General features: G+C 35.0%; 1 protein-coding gene across 1 annotated transcript; it reads left to right on the forward strand.

Annotated features, from left to right (window-relative positions):
• Window positions 1-8295: 8295 nt before the first annotated feature.
• On the forward strand, window positions 8296-17172 carry LOC114756439 (tudor domain-containing protein 3). The gene is made up of 6 exons (XM_028945387.1): window positions 8296-8612; window positions 9334-9501; window positions 11610-11826; window positions 14422-14610; window positions 16410-16678; window positions 16790-17172. Exons 1-6 carry the CDS (start codon window positions 8349-8351, stop codon window positions 16967-16969), a joined length of 1287 nt encoding a protein of 428 aa, XP_028801220.1. The 5' UTR covers window positions 8296-8348; the 3' UTR covers window positions 16970-17172.
• Window positions 17173-20587: the final 3415 nt, after the last annotated feature.

Here is a 20587-nt window from a genome sequence, read left to right on the forward strand (position 1 = left end):
TCCCCAATCAACGGTGTTGGTGCCTTACCTTCTTCTGAATTCCCATTGAAATATTTTTTGAATCGCCGGTAAGGATGATCACGATGCAACCATCTACAATGTCCCATATATGAATTTTTCATTCCATGCTTCAACCTTATGGAATCTGTGCTCTCTTCACAAATGGGACAACCAAGTTGTCCTTTAATGCTATACTTGAGAGATTACCATATGCAGGAAAGTTGTTAATTGTGCCAAATAACATAGCTCTCAACTTGAATGTTTCTTCCTTATATGCATCATATACATCAACTCCATTCTCCCACAATACTTTCAAGTCTTCAATTAATGGAGCTAGATATATATCTATGTCATTTCTCGGTTGCTTTGGCCCAGAGATTATCATAGACATCATTGAATACTTGCGTTTCATGCATAGCCATAGAGGAAGGTTATATATAAACAAAATCACTGGCCATATGCTATGGGTGCTGCTTTGCATCCCATAAGGTTTCATCCCGTCGGTGGCTAATGCAAGGCGTAGATTTCTATCTTCTTCCCCGAATTCAGGATACTCAATATCAAACTTCTTCCATTATGGAGAATCAGCAGGATGGCGAAGCATGCCATCTTTAACCATTTCATCTGCATGCCACCTTAAATTTCTCGCATCTTCTACATTACTATACAAGCGTCTAAATCTTGGCACTATGGGAAAATACCATAATGCCTTCTTCGGGCTCTTCCCATTCTCTTGGTAGCGTGATGCATTACACTTAGTACACTCAATTAGTGACTTATACTCCTTCCTAAACAAAATGCAATCATTGGGGCAAGCATGTATCTTCTCATAGCTGAGGCCGACAAAGCGCAACACTTGCTTTGCATCATACGTTTTACTTGGAAGCTCATTTTCTTTTGGTAGCATTTGTTTAACAAGCAATAGCAGTTCTGTGAAGCTTGTGTCGCTCCACCCATTTCTTGCTTTCAAATTATACAGTTTCAACACTGCAGACAATTTTGTGAAATCAGTACAACCTTCATATAGAGGTGTCTCAGCATCACACTTCAATCTATCAAACATTTCAGGACAATCGTCAAGTTCCCGTTCAATCGCATTTGTCATCTCCTCAAGACGATCAGCTTCACATGTACTCATGTCAAGATTAGATGATCTATAGCTTTCACTATGCCCTCGACTACTATTACTCACATCTCTTGTCTCTCTGTGCTTTGTCCAACACTTGTAACTTTGATCAATTCCATTGATAATTAAGTGGCTCTCACAATTGGATGGTGAAACCCACTTCAAAAGGTAACACTTAAGACAGGGGCAAATAATCCTGTTGTGATCATCGGCGTGCTCAATCGCAAACTTAATAAAATCTTCTACCCCATCCCAATATTCTTTTGATAGACGATTGGCGGACATCCATTCCTTGCCCATGGTCCCCGACTAAGATGAATCATTTAGAGGAAAATGTGATCAGTGACTCAAAGATATTGTGAGAATTAAACAAAAATAGAAAGTCAACACATGAGCCACTATTGATCACATTTATCCCTCTTTAATTCTACTTGCTAACAACTAGTAGTTGTTAGCAACTAGTAATTCAACAAAAATTCACTTTCACTTCAGTTTGAAAAATATTCTACTACTACTAATGTGCTATTCCATTTGAAAAAAATTCGGCAGCATAACGGCTTATAACTTAGCATTCCCCAGGCTTTATGGCAGAAAACCAAACCAGCACATAGTCAATTTCAATTACAAAAACAAAAATTGAAACATTAGGATTGCATTCCCTAGACTTTATGGCGAAAACAAAAAACTAAAACACCCTAAACCCAAAAACTGATCAAAATGCGAAACACCCATTTAGAATCAAGAACAGAAAAAAACCCATTCGACCAAATAGAAAACCCATTTTTCGTGTGTGCATGGTGAACGGTCCTAGCATTATCCTATCATTCCCTTTCCACTACAATCATTTCTCAAAGGAAGAACTAAAGGAAATAAGGGGAGCGAGTTAAGGACTACCAACCTGAAGCCGAAATGACAATCTGGAGAATGCATGACAACGACGAAGCAGGAGGATGCCGCAACGATAATGGAGGACACAGAGAGGGACGATGATGGAGGACGAGCAAAAAAAGCAAAAGGGAAGGGCCGAAAAAGAGGTGGGTATGGCAGCTTGGAGAGTCCGAAGCAGAAGGGGGTGCTAGAAATTTTGAACTGAAGAGACTGAAGAGTGAAAGGAACAGGTTTTAAAACACAATATTTGACGGTTTCTATTAATAACCGTCAAGTATTCTCAAAGAATAGTTGACGATTTTAAAATAAAACCGTCAAGTATTATTAAACTTGACGGTTTCTCATTAAACCGTCAAGTTTACCTGAAATATTTATAACCGTCAAGTATTTTTTGGAATACTTTGAAACCATCAATTATTTTTCTATTAAAATTGATGATTCCTTTAGAAACCGTCAAGTTTTCTTCCTGGGGATTATATTTGACGGTTTTTGTGATAACCATAAAATATTTAGCGTTAAGTATTCCCCAATTTGTAGTAGTGCTTCTAACAATAAGGTCCATTTTGTCATCTTCCAGGTCCTCTTCGTTGTCATCTTCACTCTCTTGAGTTCTGAGAGCAATGCCTTTACGGTTTTTCTCATTCATCTCCTTTTTATATTTTTTGCTTGCTCTCATATTTTGCAAGACTTCCAAATAACATTGCAACCGAGCCAATTAATTCTCCTTTCGTTTCCTCAATGGCTGTTACTTTCGGCTCCCATTCTTTTGTGAGATCGCTTAAGATTTTTTTCACTTGGTCTTCCTGACTATACTTCTTTTCGAGTGCAGTGAGGTGATTTATGAGGTGTGAGAATCTAACTTCCATGTCTTGGATACTCTCTCCATCCTTCATTTTGAATAATTCGAATTCTATAGTGAGAGTGTTGATTCTGCTCTGTTTTACACCGAAGGTTCCTTCGTGAGCTATCTCTAGTGCTTCCCACATTTCCTTTGCAGTTTCTAAACTGAAAACTCAGAAATATTCTCTTTGACTTAGTGCACAGGTTAGTTTGTTGATAGCTTTGTCATTTAGTATCACCAACTTTCTGTCTTCTTCATAGAACTCCCTAGAACTCTTATAAACTTGTTGTCTGTCTACGGTTTTCATCATAATGTAGTTACCATGTTCGATCACGTCCCATAATCTATACTCGGTAGCTTTGATGAAGATTTTCGTTCTCATCTTCCAGAAGGTATAGTTTTCTCTATTGAAGCCAGGTGGTTTTGATGTTGAACATCCTTTGGGTAGCACGTTGTCTCTGAGTCCTGCCATGGGATCTCTCTTCAGACTGTTAAGTCTTTACAAAAGATACCTGCTCTGATACCAAATGTTAGTGGCAGTCTCACCCAAGAGGGGGTGAATTAGGTGAGTTATAAAAATCTTGAGTATTAAAACAGTAAGCTAAATAGAAATAAAGAGCGTAAGTTAAAATGATTTCACCGTAGAGAGTAGACACAGAATTTATACTGGTTCGGTCTCAACCACTTGACCTACGTCCAGTCCTCAGAACACCTCTGAGTATTTCACTAAGTTCCAAGATTAATCGGCTCTTGGTGCCGCATTACAGCAATTGATTCGCCCAATCACTCCCTCTTACTATCTGTCAAGTTACAATCCCACTCAAGAGTTCACACTTTTGAGTTTCACTCAGAAAGCAATTGAAGATGATATGTAGATCTCTCTCACAGAGTAAATAGATGAGAAACACTGAAGCTCTGTACAAGCAAGAATAGAGTATTGAATGCAACTGTAAATTATTAGCAGAAGGTAGCTCGTGTATTCAATTATGTGTATTCAATGCTTCTTCGCGCCTTTTATAGTTGAGGAAGTTTAATAATCGTTAGATAGAAGAGCTTCTAGTCGTTGAGAGTTCAGTTGCGTGTTTTCCCAGTTGCAATGGTTTTTGCCATTAGTGCTTCTGACATGATAGGTTACAGGCTACTAAGCAACCATTGGATAACCGTTGAATTCTTCTTCGTAATCTATAATAATACTTCAATCTAATAAGTATTTATTACAGAGTAAAGATCAGGAGCATAACTGATCAAACGATAAGAATGAACATTCATAGTTTGAAAGTAGAATCAATCAGTTGCTAAATGTATTGAACAAGAACTGGACATCCTTGATCGAAGTAATAATTGATGACTGGTTGATCGATCAAATTATCAATTAATCAAATAGAAGGAATTTGAAATAGGCAAGTTTATTTATCGATAAAGTTATGGATTGATAATTTATTGATCAAGTAATCGATAAATGAAAATAGTGACTTCAGAAAAACATGCAGAGAAAAGGCTCAAGGTCACTTTTGATTTTGAATCCATTAAAATAGAGAATTAAGATAAACAAGAAGATTGAGAAAAGCTCGAAAGGAAATAATCAACATATTTTGAGAATCACGGTAACTTATTGATGTTTAACTAGAAAGAGTCAATAATCGATCAAGTGATCGAAAACTGCTTGATCAATCAAGCTATGGATAAAGCAAAGTGAGATAGAAATAGATTTTCAAGGAACAATGATCGAGTACTTTATCGATAAATAAGTGATGGATAAATTGATCGATAAAAGATCAAGAAAAGTATTCTAAGTGAAACACAGACTGTATAATTTTTTGAATAGATGATTGATTAAGGATTGATCGATCAAGTGATCGATAAAATAATGTCTGAAAGATTTATTTCGCAAAACCAAGAAAGAATTTGATCGATCATGTTATGTAAAAAACATTTTCAGAAGATTGGATGATCAATCACTTCATCGATAATTAGATTATCGATCAAGTGATAAAAAAGGATAACTTAACATAGTAACACAGCAAGATAATGATGATCGATCATTTGATCGATAAACTACTAATCGATCAAGTGATCAATAAAATGCTTTGTCAGCATACTTGAGCAAAACGATAAATAGGTAAGTTATGAAGCAATGACAGAACAAGTTATCGAAAACCTTTGATCAATAATGTGATCGATTAATAGTGATTAAGACAAAATACAAAGTGAGTAGAGAGCTTTACTATTTATCTGTCTTCTCATCGATGATTTATTTATCGATCATGTGATCGATAAATACTTACCAAACTTGTGTCCCAATATCTGACAGTTATTCGATCATTAGATTATCGATAAATTGTTCGATAATTTTCTGTAGGCTTCTATACACAACTGTGTTAACAATGATCGACCAATTGATTGATCAACACATTATCTATCAAGTTATCGATTAATATTTCTGCTAAGTTACTTGTTTGCACAGGAATGTTATCTATCAAGTGATCGATAACCCCTTGATTGATCAGGCGATCGATCAACTTACTAAAACACATATTTCTTAATTTGTTATCGTTAAAACCTTAAATCTAACAAACCTAAACCCTTCCTATCCATTTTGATGAAACTTAGGTAGCACTTCCTCTCAGGAAAATGACTTTCTATCATCATCAAAATAGCATGAAACTACCATATAACTTATAACTTGAAATGGAAGATCAGTTGTAGAAGCTTACCTTGCTTCTAAGTGACTTCCTCTCACTAAAACTCTTCTCTTTCTCTCTCTAAATGAAATTTTGCAAGAGTTTTCCTACTTGAATGGCTTGCACGAAATGAACATGTGGGGGGTATTTGTAGGCTTCATATTTTCATTAATTCTACACATGCTCGTCTTGCATAAAACTTGATCTTGACCTTCCAATTTTTACCTCTTTCCAAATATACAAATCTTAAGCTATGTGGCTTAATATGTTGACACTTGGATAGTGAGTCATTAGGGCTTATGTCATCTCTTCTTATCCATTAAGCTTAATTACGCTTTAATCAACGTTAACTCTCTTGATTTCTTGATTAACTTGACTAATTACCCTTCTAGAAGCTTTTGACTTTTCAAAGATAGATGGTTGAATCCTAGCCATCTAGTTAAACATGTTTGCCATGTGTCAAGATCTTATGGAAGATGACTTAACCATAATCATCTTACTTAACCCTGATTAGATTTTAACCTAACTTGACTATTATTTTCTTTTTCTTTTTCTTTTTATTTTCTTTTTCCCTTTCTTAGCCAATTTGGGCATGACATGTGTCATTGACATTTTGTCAGAAATTTTACCACCTTGGTTGTCCTGACAGTCCACTAAGTCTTATTACAATATTAGTTTATTTTATCTGATAGCCGAAAAATTCTAGTATCTCAAAATTCTTATATCAAATCACCATTAATTATATCTCAGTAAAGGGAACTTTTCTGATTAATTTCATAATTTTCCCCCTATAACTCTTTAAATTGTCGTTTTCGTAAAAATAGACAATCTACCGATATTAATTTAGCTTTAAAGTTGATTAAAGCTAACCTCCTCATTATTCAGGGTTGAAAATAATTTCATAAATCTCCATAATTCCTAAATGAATTTCTTTTAATTTTTCATAATTTTCTGAGATCTCTAGGTATTTTTAATAATTGATATTGTCCAATTTTTCCTAATTTAGCTAAAATATTAATAATTAAAAATAATTTTTAATAAATTATTTTCAACCTGTATTTACTTCCCAGACCTCAAATACTGTTCTACGGCATTAATTCTATTTTTCATGATTTACTGGAAATTTTTAGGATTTTTGGACACTAATTACGATAATGGCCTTTATAGACCAATTATTTCAAAAATGACAATTTGGTCCTTTTCTAATTTTCACTTCAATTGTTGTATTGTTTATCTATCTTTTATCTCACCTGGCCTTGGTTAACCCTAATTCCTTCATTAATTATGTTAAAGATATCAGGGTATGGCATATTTTTCTATTTATGGGTTAGAAATTTTGGGATGTTACAGTAGCCACCTCACTAGTAGCCAATGCTGGAGCTCTAGTGCCAGTGGGTAGTGAAAGGTTCCAAACTTCTTTTAACAAAAAAAACAAAGGAGCATTTTTTTTATTTTTAAAATTCCAATATTTCAGGCTTCTTTATTTAGAATTTTTGCTTAGAAAAATTTGGCCTCGACAACAAAGGAATCATAGGGGTGTTTGGGGGAGGAGAACCAAACTATGATTTTAAAAGTAATTTTATGATATGAATGGTGTGTTTGAATTAACGGTGGTAAAACTAGTTTTTATTTCAACTGAATTTTGCAAACTTAAATGAGAGTAAAAGTCAATTAGGATAATGTGATTTATGTTTTGATTGGATTGAAAAAGTTGAAACTTGTTTGGATAAAAGTAAGAAAGTAAATTTATATATAAAATGATTGAAAAAGATATAAATTTTGTTAACTAATTATGTATATACTATGATAATTTTAAGAGAAATATTAAGATCAAAATTATAAAAATAGTTAATATATTATTGAGAAAAATTAAAAATACTAAATATAAGATCTCAATTTATTTTATTTATAATATTTATCTATTTTGCCCTCAAATAATTCTTATAGTAATTACATTTAATAACAAGTTTTCATTCATGGGTCATTTTAATACACATGATTAATAAAGATATTTTAGGCAAGACAACATTAATTTATTACAAATAACTAACTAAATTAATTTTATTAATATCCTCAAATTAGTTATCTAATTTTTATATTAAGAATATGTAATATCAAATTGTTGGGTTTCTTAGAAGTAATTTTGTCTTTTTCGATTGCTATCTTTTCTTTCCTCACATTGTAATGTTAAAAGCTAAAAAATTGAGCTTCTGCATTGGGCTGCTTTTCACCCAAAACTTCGTTTGCCAAAATGCTAACCCAAACATTTGTTTGAATATTCATTTGCCAGCAACGTATGTTTCCCTCATTCCAATGCATGTTTTTCTCACTAAAATATAGGTATCCTCCTATTAGTGATAATCCTATTTGAGACACTGTCGGGTACTAAATGTGCGCACCTCTCACAGTGAGGACTCAAACCTTGGTTCGCCACATTATGAGAAATTAGCCCCTTCTGCTAGATCCAACCCCTGTTGGTTCCAATGCACATTTTTCATTAAAATATCAATCCAAACATGCTTGAAGTAAGTATGTGAGAAGAGTTTTATTTTAATTTATGTGAAAATGTTTTTAAAAATTGCTTTTTAGATAAATCGAACACCCCATATGTATACAAGATAAAAGGGCAGCGTACTCAACCCAATTGGCCCAATTACATGGAGCCGGCCCATATATCAGGAAATTTCACATTTTAGATGTAGGCCCAAGTGCATTCAGTTGGTGCAAATGCGAGGAACTTGAATTTCCACATTTTAAGATGGTTTTCCTTTTATTATTTCAACCTTCATTCAATATACTGTGGCGCTAAACAATGGAGCCGAGTTCGAATGAATCGAAGGACTCAGATGTGGTGTTAGAAACCCTAAGAACAAGGGGCTGGTGTTTCGGAGACTTGCAGCAAGTGAAGGCTACGATAACCATTCACTACGCTCTAGCCATTGATGCAACGAAGGTGGTTGATTCTGTGGAGTCGGAGCTGTTGAATTTGGACCTTCGATCAATCGGAGGCAAGTCCTTGCCCGAACCTTCTCTTCTTCGCAAGTCTTCTCATCTTCAGGGCCCCAAAGTGCTACAGGCAAATTATTACCCTTATTTCTATTGAACTCTGTCTGTTTGCTTTGGTACAGTGGACGAATCAAATTATGGGATTTCGTGACTTTTAGATACTGTGTGGATTTACTGATGGATGAAAGATATGTATTGGCGTTGCTTCTAATTCCTAATTACGGTTCTTTAGTTGCATTTTCTTAAATGGTAAATCGTACTTCTGATCATAGTTTCCCTCGCTTTTAATATAATTTAGGTCTTATAATTTGGAAACTTGTAATTGAGACCTCATAGTTTACAAGGTTTTAAAGTTAGCTCTTGCTTTTTAAATTTTCAACAGTTTGTTCAATTTTATTGATGTATTACTAGCTATATGTTGTCCTCCTATTCAAAATTTCAATTCCAAATATATACGATTTGTAGTCACAAAAGAGATAAAAGTATAAATAATGAAGCAAAATTAATCTTATATTTAATAAAATATTAACAAAAATATGATGAGGGACTGGACCATGAATTATTCAAACTTTAAAGATTTAATTACAATTTTATAAATTATTCGGAATAAATTAAAAATTGATTGGAAAAATAAGGACCAAAAGGTATATGCTTTTGTTAGTTTATTCCCATACCATAAACTGAATGTAGTGGGAACTGGTTTTCTTGAATCTTATAACTTCAGAACTGTCTTGAGTTATACTTTCTCCCTCTGTACATCATGACTTGTTGGCTCTGGTTCATTTGAGCAGATATCTTCAGTAAGGGACATATCTAGAAGCACTGTGGATGAATTTTCAAGAAGCTCAGGTGATCGGCGACTTCTTAGATTAGGTCTCACAGATGGGCACTCTGATGTAACTGCCATAGAATATTCTCACATCCCACTTATACCTGATAATGTCGTTCCTGGGACCAAGGTACTGAAATTCTGTTTATACTTTCTTTTTCCTAGGAGATTCGACTTAGGAGAGAGGATGTGATTTAGCAACTATGTTTTGCTTTTTTTAGACATGTACGGGCTTAATTGGCTGGCTCCCCTAAACATATTGTGAATGTGAGTTAATGTGAGGGAATGATACAGTACAATAGGGCATGTGCTGGGATTATAATTCTAAGTATGTAGTCCGTTGTCGGGGTAATTCAATATTTTTGTCTGGGATTCTAAATGTTTGGCTACAGTCAATAACTTGAATTTTAAGAAACAAGATACTTGGCTGATAAAAGTTCTGATATTTGCCGTGGTAAATTGAGACTTACTTGATACTTTGTTAATGTGGAAAATTTTAGAATGGTTGTTCAATTTTATATGAAGTATGAAATTGTGAATGTTTTAGATTCAACTGTGGTAAACGGATTGAATCTGAAGTGTGACTTGCTTTTTATGATAAAAGCATGTATGGCGATTGAGAAATGCTCATGTTGGTTGGAATGAGTAGCTTGGATGTAGAAGAGGCAATAGCTCCTCCAGTTTTAGTGATGTTGTTGTTTAAGTCATTAGGGAGAGTATTGATGTTAAAGAAAGGTAGTTTGGTCTTTGGCACTTCTCTTTTTCTCAATGCTATGGGTGGAAGAATTACCCTTGTGGTAATTTACGTCTTTGGGGAGTATTGCTTGAATGATTGGTAGTTTTGCTTAGAACCAATGGAATGCCTGCGATTCTATAGACGCTCCTGCAAATTGATGGGCTATTGCTCTTTAAACCTGTTTACGTTACTTTGGCCTTCGGCCTTCCTTATTTATGAACATTTAATTAGATTTAATTTCCTATCAATCTCCTAGAATCATGGCAGATCTGGTTTCTTTTTTGAATTTTGAATTTGCTGATTTTCCTGATTCTCCTCTGATTATGTAATTATGGAGTGATCCTAGAATCTTCTAATAACCTAGGATTATTCCTATAAGTATTGTACACTGTCATTCGAATAAAGAAATCTTTTCTGGCATCAAATTGTTCAAAACCTCTAAAGTTCTTTTTGGATTTGTTGCTCTTTCAGTTTAAGGTGGGCAATTCTGCTTTATGGTTTGTAACTATGTGCTATAATGCAGTCATTATTTGGAAAAGCAAATATGAAATACTTGGTTTTGTCAAGTCACTAATTATTGCATTTGCATGACAATGGATAGTAGTAGTGATAAGATTCAGGTGAATATTGGTGTTTTGTGCTTTGAGCTCCATCATCAAGCTTCAAGTTGCTGATAGTTTTCATTTCTTTCTTGGGGAAGGTATCAACTGTGTTAAAATATCCTAGCAATGAGGCTTTGATACTAATTTGATGTGGACCCAATAGGAATTTGTCCTAGAAAGATACGAGGGAAAATAGAAAAAATGATGACTAATGGTCCAAATTAATATAAACATGCCACCTAATTAACAAAATCACATGCCTTGCATATGAAATAATTATTTATGTATATTGGGCTGAAATTAAACTAAAACAAAATTAAAATAAATAAGTGAAGGCTAATAAATCTAGGATTCTTCATATCAATTCATGCCACTTGTCTCTATTTAACAATCTTCTGTGCCACTTAACACTTAGTAATATTTCTCTATCCTTGACTTGTGCCTTAAAGAATTCTCTTGGACTATCCAAAAGCTGAATCCACCCTAGAATCCCATTGGTTGTTGCAACACGCATTTGGGCCTAAATATGAATGATTATGGCCCAATTTACCTCCTCAAATTGTATTCTTGTGTTTTGGGCCTAAATAGAGTGATTTAGGTTCAAAAAACACATTGTTCTATGGAATCTGAATCTCTGCTCTCAGGCTTTCCTCTACTTGGATGACATGGCATTGCGTGATTTGGCATTGGATGAATTGATGGTTTGGCATGCCACCTAGGACACCACATAGGATCACATCTTTCCTCTTGCTCTATAATTTGGTAATGAAGGTTTTCATTGCCAAATATTCTCTCTCTCTATTTTATGTGTTTGTTTGCTGTATGTACCCTTATTGTGTGCATGTTCTTGAATATTGTCACTTTAAATAATTGATATTGCCCTCACATTCTCTTTGACAGATTCGTTTGGAAGATAAAACTGTGATTCGTAGCGGTATAGTTTGTTTAAATTCTCAAGTGTTGACCATATTAGGAGGTGTTGTTCAATCGCTTTATGAGGAATGGCATATGAACAAAAAGTATTCAGGATTCTCTCGATCATCTTTAAGGAAGCTAGATGAAAGTGATGCAGACCGACCTCCTCAATTTGTGAAGCTGCATGTTGGGTCTTCCTCAGGTCAATTTTGCTTGAAAGCTTGTTGGTTTTGTGCTCTTCCTTTTCTATGAGAGCAAAGCTAAAAGTATGATAAATTAAGGGAGACTTCCGCAAGGAAATTAACATGGTCAATCTGAGTTCAAACATAACAAGAAAATAAGAACATGAATCTCACGCTAGCCAACCTTAATAACCAAAAGCTTGGGAGAATCTCCAAATATGAATGCAAGATTTTGTATTTGAATCTAAGTAGCTTTTGAATTTGCTAGCCTATTTATGGAGCTTGAAATACATTGAAATAATTAAATAAATTCAGAAAAATCCCCTAAAATCTCTGAACAGACAGCAGCAACCAAAGAAATAACAGAATTGAATGTTGGGGACCTCATAACAAACATATTAGTCCCTTATTCTTTTGAAAAAACTCCTAAAATGTCACAAAGATAATTATACAGCAAAAACAGTGAGAAAAATATCTAATTCAGCCTTTGACATATTCTTCTTCTAAAATAAGCCTGCTATGGTCTTTTGACAGTAGTTCCCCAAGGAAACTCAAAAGAGGGAAATTGGGTTTGCAAAAGGTCATTCTTCTCAACAAGCTTCCTCAGTTGGTCTGTTCTGCCGTTGACTAAGTAACTTGAAAGTGTCATATCTTGTCCGGTGATGTGCACAATTTGAAAGATGCTATGTTAAGAAGCTTATAAATGCTTACAATTCTTCACAAATCCATAACACCGGCATCTAGCTTCCAGTCTCGCAGCTTTTGAAGATGGTCACTTGATGCTAGCCAAATGGAAAATTCAAGTAGATCAGAGTGTAGAGGGAAAAATCTGGGTTGTTTATGGCCCTTGCTCATCCTTTTGCAACTAAGAAAGTAGCTGCTATTTTTTGTGATGAATTTGTGCTCCAGCTTGGTATGCCATGATCTGTTGTCTCTAATAGAGATTCTTTGTCAATGAGTGCACTTGGGCAAGAATTATTTAAATTAAGCCAAACTCAATCAAAGATGAGTTTGGCTTACCATCCACAGATGGATGGCCAAACCGAAGTGGTGAATAGGTGTCTTGGAGCTTGCAATGTTTTGCTCATGCACAACCACAATTATGTCATAAAGTTTCCTTGCTGGGCTGAATATTCCAATGATACTGGTGGTCATGCTTCTACAAATTCTTCTCCTTTCAAAAACTTATGGGCGTGACCGATCACCTTTATCTCCTTATGTGAAAGGTGAAACACTCATTGCTGACTTAGAAGAGGAATTGGAGGCTAGATATGCTATGCTCATGCTACTTAAGGAGAGACGAATGAAAACCTATACTAATCAACATAGAAGAGAACTCGAATTTTTAAGAGGGTGATGTTGTGTGGTTATGTGTGAAACCTTTTTGTCAGAAATAACTCTGAAAGGAAGCATGAGAAGCTGTCTCCAAGGTTTTTTGGCCCTTACAAAATTCTATGGAGGATCAGACAGGATGCATATAAACTGGGATCTAGCTCCAGTCTCTAAAATTCTATCTTCCATATTTCACTCCTCCACCTTGCTTATGGACAGCAACCCACTTCTCCACCTGCGTCTCTCCCTCTTTCTGCAGCTTTTGAATTGCATTTGGATCCTGCACAGGGTCTGTCTCATCGCTGGACAAGACAAGACACTCTCATGCTATTTCATGGCAAAACAGACCAATTGAGGAAGCAGAATCTCCGAATGAAAGAACTTTTATTTGAGTCTGAATAGTTTCTGAAGTTTATGGCCTATTTATAGAGGTGAAAATGCATTAAATAATCAAATAAATTCAGAAAAAAAAATGTCAAATCTCTGGACAAAATGCGACAACCAAAGAAATGGCAGAATTGAACGTTGAGGACCTCAGAACGGTCATAATGGTTATTCTACTCAACAGACTCCTTAAATGTCTCAAATAATTATTCAGCAAAACAGTCAGAAAAATATCTAATTCAGCCTTTGACGTATTCTTCTTCTAAACTAAGTTTGAAATGGTCTCTTAAAACATTGCCTATGCTTGGATAAGGTATTGAGTATGATAATCTGGGAAGTTCTCTACTTGATGATACAAGTTTGCTTCGGGTCTAATACTGGAACCCAGGATTGAGGACTGATAACTTGGACATTTTGCACTCTATGAAAAAGTTGGTATAAAAAACCATTGTGGCAACTACTCTTTGGTGTCGGAAGTGATTCTTAGTTAATTGATTGTTTTATTCGTTTTTAAATGATTCTCTCTGGAATATTCTCCATTAGAGTGTACACCTTTTGCTGTTTTGCAAATGATGATGGGCCTGCTATGATGCTATCAGCATCTTAACTGCACTTATGTATTATTATTTTTATCTTTTATTGCTTTTTTGTTATTAGTCATTGTTCTCCATGATTAACAATTATGATTATTATCAGCACTCAATTAGAACATTGGTAAAGATGTTCCAGTTTGCTATTAACTTATTTTTAAAATCCATTTGTTGTTACAATTCAAAGTCCGAATTATTATGGATGCCTTGTTGTACTGTAAAGCGACATTCCGGCACCTAATGGATTGCATGCACTTTAAAACACATGAATAGCTGGATAGAGGTGACACGGAATGTGATCTCCTGCAGGATATGGAGATTCTAACTTTAGAACCAGTAAGCCTATTCCTGTGGCTGGCAAAACTGGGATGGGGTCAGTTGGTAGCCAGCAATACCCTAGTCAGAGATCAGATAGCGTGGATGTAAATCAGAAATCTAGATTGCCTCCAAAAACAGATGAAGAAAAGCCTAGCAGTTCAGGGACAAGACCAAAAGAAGGTGCTGCTTTTCTCTTGTTTTTCTTCATGATTAGAGGAGGGGTATATACGAGAGAAATGAGCATCAATATTAATGGTTCATAATGACTAATTATAACAGAATAATATCTGGTTCTATATTAGTGATATAGATTATATGCTATTTACATTAATGAGATAATATTTTAACACCTGTCATTCTTTTCACTGAATTACTTTCTATAGTTTGCCAGTCTTAAGACTTATCTGGAGTTGATATCATTAACTATTGTTCCTCTGTTGCTCATGCTTATGATGAACTGAAAGAAGATTGTCTACATAATATAGTTCATATGTTATTAATTGATGGGGTTGCAGTTTAAAAATCCCCGAGGAAAGGTGTTGAAAGCAGCTTTGCAAAAAGGCAGTTTGTGGATGGGGTTGCAGATGGGTATTAAATCCATCCAATGCTCCTATTGCCCCATAAATGTTATTTAATTTGTAATTGATGTACTGTTATTATTGATTGAGAATAATTGTTACAGTTAATATATTTTTGCTGTGCAAAGCAAATATGGACATACGAGATAATTTGGACCAAGGAGAATCCAGCAAAGAATTGTCATTCGATCATAGAAAAACGGAGAACGCATTCTTCTCTTAGAGAGGAATCTTGTGGCACTACTACACTTTGAGATAAGAGGGAAAATATACAATATTCTCCAGTATAACTTATTTAAGATATGCTTAATAAATGAATGAAAAAAATGCTTCTAACAAGAATGAATGGCAATCTTAAACGCTATGCAAAGATAAAGTGTAGTAGGGTGATAGGACTCAGCTGTATTATTTTCGAATAAGTAGGATTAAGCAGTACAACCGCCCCACTTTCACTGATTCCTGAGCACAACTTCCCCCTCCTGATGTAAGGAAGAGGAAATGTGATAAAATGGACTGATATTCCCAGCTTCTAACAAGAATGAATGGCAATCTTAAATGCTATACAGAGATAAAGTGTAGTAGGGTGATAGAACTCAGCTGTATTATTTTCGAACAAGTAGGATTAAGCAGTACTACCCCCCCTTCCTTCACTGATGTCAGGGAGACGTATCAGGCTCTCCCAGGCTATCCACATGATTCCTGTCTGCCTCTCCCTAGCACGTAACCTTAGAAAACTAACCCTGGGAGTTGTTGGGCTGGACGAGGGTGTATTTGGGCCCTTTTACTGTGATTGTGTTGGTCTGTTTAGGCTTTCTCCTACTGTATACTTCCACTTTTATAGTGTTGGGTCCATCACACAGTTTATTAGCATCATGCATTGTTGGGTAGATAGTTACAGGTGAATGAGATTTGAGTCCCTTGCAAGGGCATTATTCTTTGGTCTCTTGAATCTATGACCCTTTTGAGATCAACAACTATAATATACTTTAACAACTCCCTTTTTTTTTTTTTTGGGTTCCGGAGGGACTACAATGTTAATAATTCCCTTACAAAGATCCAAATTATTCAAGAGTTAATTTTAACCAATGCTGAGATGTGTTTTGCTGGTTCTTTCTTTAAATTTTATGAAATGCCAAAGGCTTACTAGCTATCTTATGTTGCAGGACTGCCTTCAATCCCGTTTCATTTTTATTATTGATTCAAATTATTGGAATCATATTCTTTAAATTATACAAAGTGCTAGAGGGTTGCTATCTAACTCAAGTTGTGGGATTGGCTTTGAACCTTTTTTTTTAAAAAAAATTTTTTTGTTTACTGATCCCTTTCTATCTTGATTATTGATTTTTGATATAATTCTTTTCCCCTATTGTAAGACGGTGATCTCATTCTTCTTTCATATAGTTGTGGAATCTGTTCCCATTCAAAATCAAGCAGCTGCCCAGAAATTACTTCAGAAACTGGGTCAACCAAATCAGGAGCATCAGCCCCGCAAGGGTCGGAAACATAGGAGCAAGGAGAAGCGAGAAGATCCGGCTGTCTTTACGCTGGAAGAATATGAAAACAGAAAACTCCAGGCAAAGCATCCTATGACACAGGCGATTCATGATACTAGTCAAGATGAAAATCTTGCTTGGCAGCTCCAGAATCAATTAAACGTGGAGGATTCTCAGGTGAGCATCTTACTTCCCCCAATTTTGTTACATTATCTTGTACAGTATTTCCTTCACTTTCTTCTCTGCAATTTCGCTATTCTTCCATTGTCCATTGTGCAACTTGTTTAGGTACAGAGGGGTTATCATCATGAATCTAGGGCAGAAGATATTAGAATGAGTATGTTCAATTATGAAAGCCATGACAGCAGCCATGACATGGGATATGGAGGAGGACGGGGAAGGGGAGGGGGAAGAGGAAGGGGAAGGGGAAGGGGACGCGGTGGTGGAGGTAAGGGAAGGGGACGGTGAAGGTCTGATTGCCCATGTTGCTCTCTTCTTGTATCTCTTTCAATCCCCTGTTGTTGTTGTTGTTTTTTTTTTTTTTGGGACTGATTTTTGAACCTGTGCTTGCCTTTCGCTGGCCGTGCAAAGCATGTGAATTTAAATGGAATGGAATGAAACAGAATGGGAAATACAGTAATTAGTGAATGACTATTTTACACCTTCCCAAACAGATGGGGACTGGGTATCACATATTGAAACAATGCAAACTAACCAAGAGAAATAGAAGAGCAGAGGAGTTCGTATGGTTTTAATATGTTGATGTTAGAAAAAGGTATTAATTTAACTTTTGGTTAATATTTTTATATTTTTTTATGTCATACGTTTCCTGAAACAATTATTGGGAGAAGTCGAGAATAGGGATCATAAAAATTAAAATTATTTAAAAGGATCAAATATTCAAGCATAAATTTAAAAATATCATATTGTCCTTATCTAAACCTTTTATATTTTATTTTTAACCCCAAAGTGAATTACCAATTTTTACCAAAGTAAATTTGATTTCTCTCAAGGTTTACAACCTTCTTAAAAAATCAATTTAAAAAATATGCAAACATTGTTCATTCATGTGAAAAGTAAAGTTTTTTTTATATAAAAAATTAAAATTTTCTTTTCAAAACCGACACAGATTTCAATTGAAAGTAAAAGTTATATACTTTTATTAAAATTTAAATTATTATATAATGTTTGTATAATTTTTTATTTAATAAGAAATTTATATCAAATTTAAAAATGAAAAAATTCATGTAATGTTAAGAAATTTAAAGAATTCACATTTATTTGTTTATTTTTGTTAAAGTATAGGTATCCTCCTATTTAAGGTAATCTTATTCGAGGTATTGTCAGATATTAAATGTAGGCATTTTTCTTAGCGAAGATTTGAATCTTAGTTCACCACGTTGTGAGGGACTAGTTATTTCTATTAGACTCAACTCTTGTTGGTAATTCACATAATTTATTATAATCTCATAAGACCCCTCCTTAAAATCATTTAACAAGAGCCGCATAATTATATAATAAAAAAAGTTCATGTATTGTTAAAAAAATTTAAAGAAATAATTTTCTTTGAATTTTTTAAAATTGTTTATGTAATAATCTAGATTTGAATAAAATTATATAATTTTTATTTTCAAATAAAGTCTGTGATGGTTTTGAAATTTTTTTAAATTTTTTATATAGAAAATAAAACTTTAATTTTTACATGACTGAACAATGTTTGTGCATTTTTAAATTAATTTTTAGGTAGGTTGTAAATTTTGAAAGAAAATATGTTTAATTTACTGATTAATTAATTCACATTAGTTTTAAAAATAAAATTTAGGATGAAATATAGGAGAACATGTAGGAGGTTTGAATAGGAACAATATAGTGTTTATAACTTTATATTTGAATATTTGTTCCTTTTAAATAATTTTGATTTTCATGATTCTTTTTCATAATAAATGAGATTTTTCTCGAATTTAAATCATGCTGGATCATTTCATTGTCTGATCATGTATGCAAGTCTGGATTTCATGTGCACACATGTGATCGACATGTGAAATATCAGATTTTTTTCCTCATCTAATTAATAATTGGTCCATATTAATAATCTTTATTTCTTACTAACTTTAGTCCTTATTATAGATTAAATCTCATATTAAGGACTGAAAATACTAATTGTTTTTTTTTGGTTATAACAGAAGCAAGAAAAGAACTAAACTACTATCCGATGTGGAAACTCAGTTTCGACTAGATCTTCTTGGAGTATCTCTTCAATTTCCTTTGGTGGTGTCGTCCACACTATTTTCCCCGTCCTCGTTTGTTTGCTCATTGAGGCTAGCTTATCAGCACATCTGTTACTCTCTTTGTAGATATGACTAAACCGTAGTTGCCAGTCACGACTAAGCAGGTCCCTTAGCTTGAGAGTAATCAATTGTTTCCCTTGTATCAAGCTTCCCCTTTTAATATCTTCCACGATCTGTTTTGCATCACACTCTACCTCTATTTTCTGAAAGTTGCGACTCCAGTATAGTCTCAAACCTTCTATTATACCCCAAACTTTGGTTCTTTCTACATCTCGGACATCTAGCTTCCTAGCAAATCCACCTAACCATTCTGCACAACTTCCTCTGATTACTCCTTCGCACCGAGCTCTGCCTCATCTGTCTTTGGTACCGTCTACATTTAGCTTGCACCAATCCTCACTAGGTGGTTTCCATCCTACCCTGATCACTCTTTCCTGTTCACTTGGTTGTTCTAGCGTCCATCTTTGGTTGCAATTTTTCAGATATTGTTCCACTATTGTCGGTGGGTTCCATGGTAGCTTCCAGTCTTTGTTGTGTACCTGAAGGTTTCTCCACTTCCAGAGATGCCAGCACCCAATTGCAAATAACTCTAGCCAAAATATCTCGTCCTTCTCCTTCCTGCTCTTCCTTAGATTTTGATCTAGCCAATACCAGTTCACCATCTTCTTCCACATATTTCTAGCCACTCTACAATCCCTCAACACGTGTATGTGAGTTTCATCTTCCAATTGACATACTAGGCAATAACCTTGACCTCCATCCCAACGCCTAGTAACTTGTTTGGTAGGGAGGCTCTTGTGTCTTGTCTGCCACATAAATAGTTTGATTCTTTCTGGTATTTTTAATTTCCATATTGTTCCCCAAGTTGTCGGACTCATAACATCTTCTCTCCAATGCAGCCATTTGTACGCAGAGGCGGTGGTAAACTCTCCATCTTTAGTCCATTTCCATCTTACCGTATCTTCTCCTGCCTGCTCCTGTGGAGGCAGTAACTGTCTGATTCTTTCTAGCATATCTCTTGGAATTTTTCCTTCCAAGGCAACCAGGTTCCATTTGCCTTCCTCATTGGTGAGATTATTTGCTTTCAGGTTTCTATCAGCTGAGTCTTCATGCAACCTAAATCTTTGCAGCGGCTCCTCCTCATCACACCATTGGTCTCTCCACACGTCAGTGTTCCTACCCTTCTTGACTTCCTTTCTAACATTGAGTATGTATTTTTCTCTGCTCTTAACGAATGCTTTCTATAGTATTGAATCAGTGCTCCTGGCAATTATTTTTGTTTCTCCTTCATTGTTGCATATGTGGTATTTTCCCATCAACACTTGCACCCATAAATCCTCTGGTTTCTTTTGTATTCTCCATAGCAACTTCATTAAAAAAGCCTCATTCATTGTTTCCAACTGTTTCATTCCCATTCCTCCTTCCTCCTTAGCCTTGCATAAAGTATCCCATGCTATGGCATGCCATCTTCTCCTACCATCTTGCTCACCGCAAATGAATTTACGCTGCTCCCTTTCTAATTTGTCTACTATCCCTTTTGGTATTTTATCATGTTGCATTGTGTAGAAAGGGATTGTACTTGTTACAGTTTTGGCCAAAGTCATTCTTCCTGCTAATGATAAGCTCGCCTCCTTCCACCCACTTAGCCTCTTCTGCACTTTTTCAATCACTTTCCTATACTTCTCCGACCTTTTTCTTGGAAATGAAATTTCTGCCCCAAGGTATCTTCCGATGTCCTCCATGTTGGAAATTGTGCCCTAGGGGCCAATCATTTTGCTATGAACATTGTTGATTTATG

The sequence above is a fragment of the Neltuma alba genome, unplaced genomic scaffold (genome assembly GCF_004799145.2).
Source record: "Neltuma alba isolate B1F8T4 unplaced genomic scaffold, ASM479914v2 tig00010409_pilon, whole genome shotgun sequence".
Taxonomy (NCBI): domain Eukaryota; kingdom Viridiplantae; phylum Streptophyta; class Magnoliopsida; order Fabales; family Fabaceae; genus Neltuma; species Neltuma alba.

Coding starts and splice junctions, on each gene's coding strand:
- LOC114756439 (XM_028945387.1), top strand. CDS start 8,349: ATGGAGCCGAGTTCGAATGAATCGAAGGACTCAGATGTGGTGTTAGAA. Junction 11,827..14,421: donor GCATGTTGGGTCTTCCTCAG/GTCAATTTTGCT, acceptor GATCTCCTGCAG/GATATGGAGATTCTAACTTT. Junction 16,679..16,789: donor TAAACGTGGAGGATTCTCAG/GTGAGCATCTTA, acceptor CAACTTGTTTAG/GTACAGAGGGGTTATCATCA.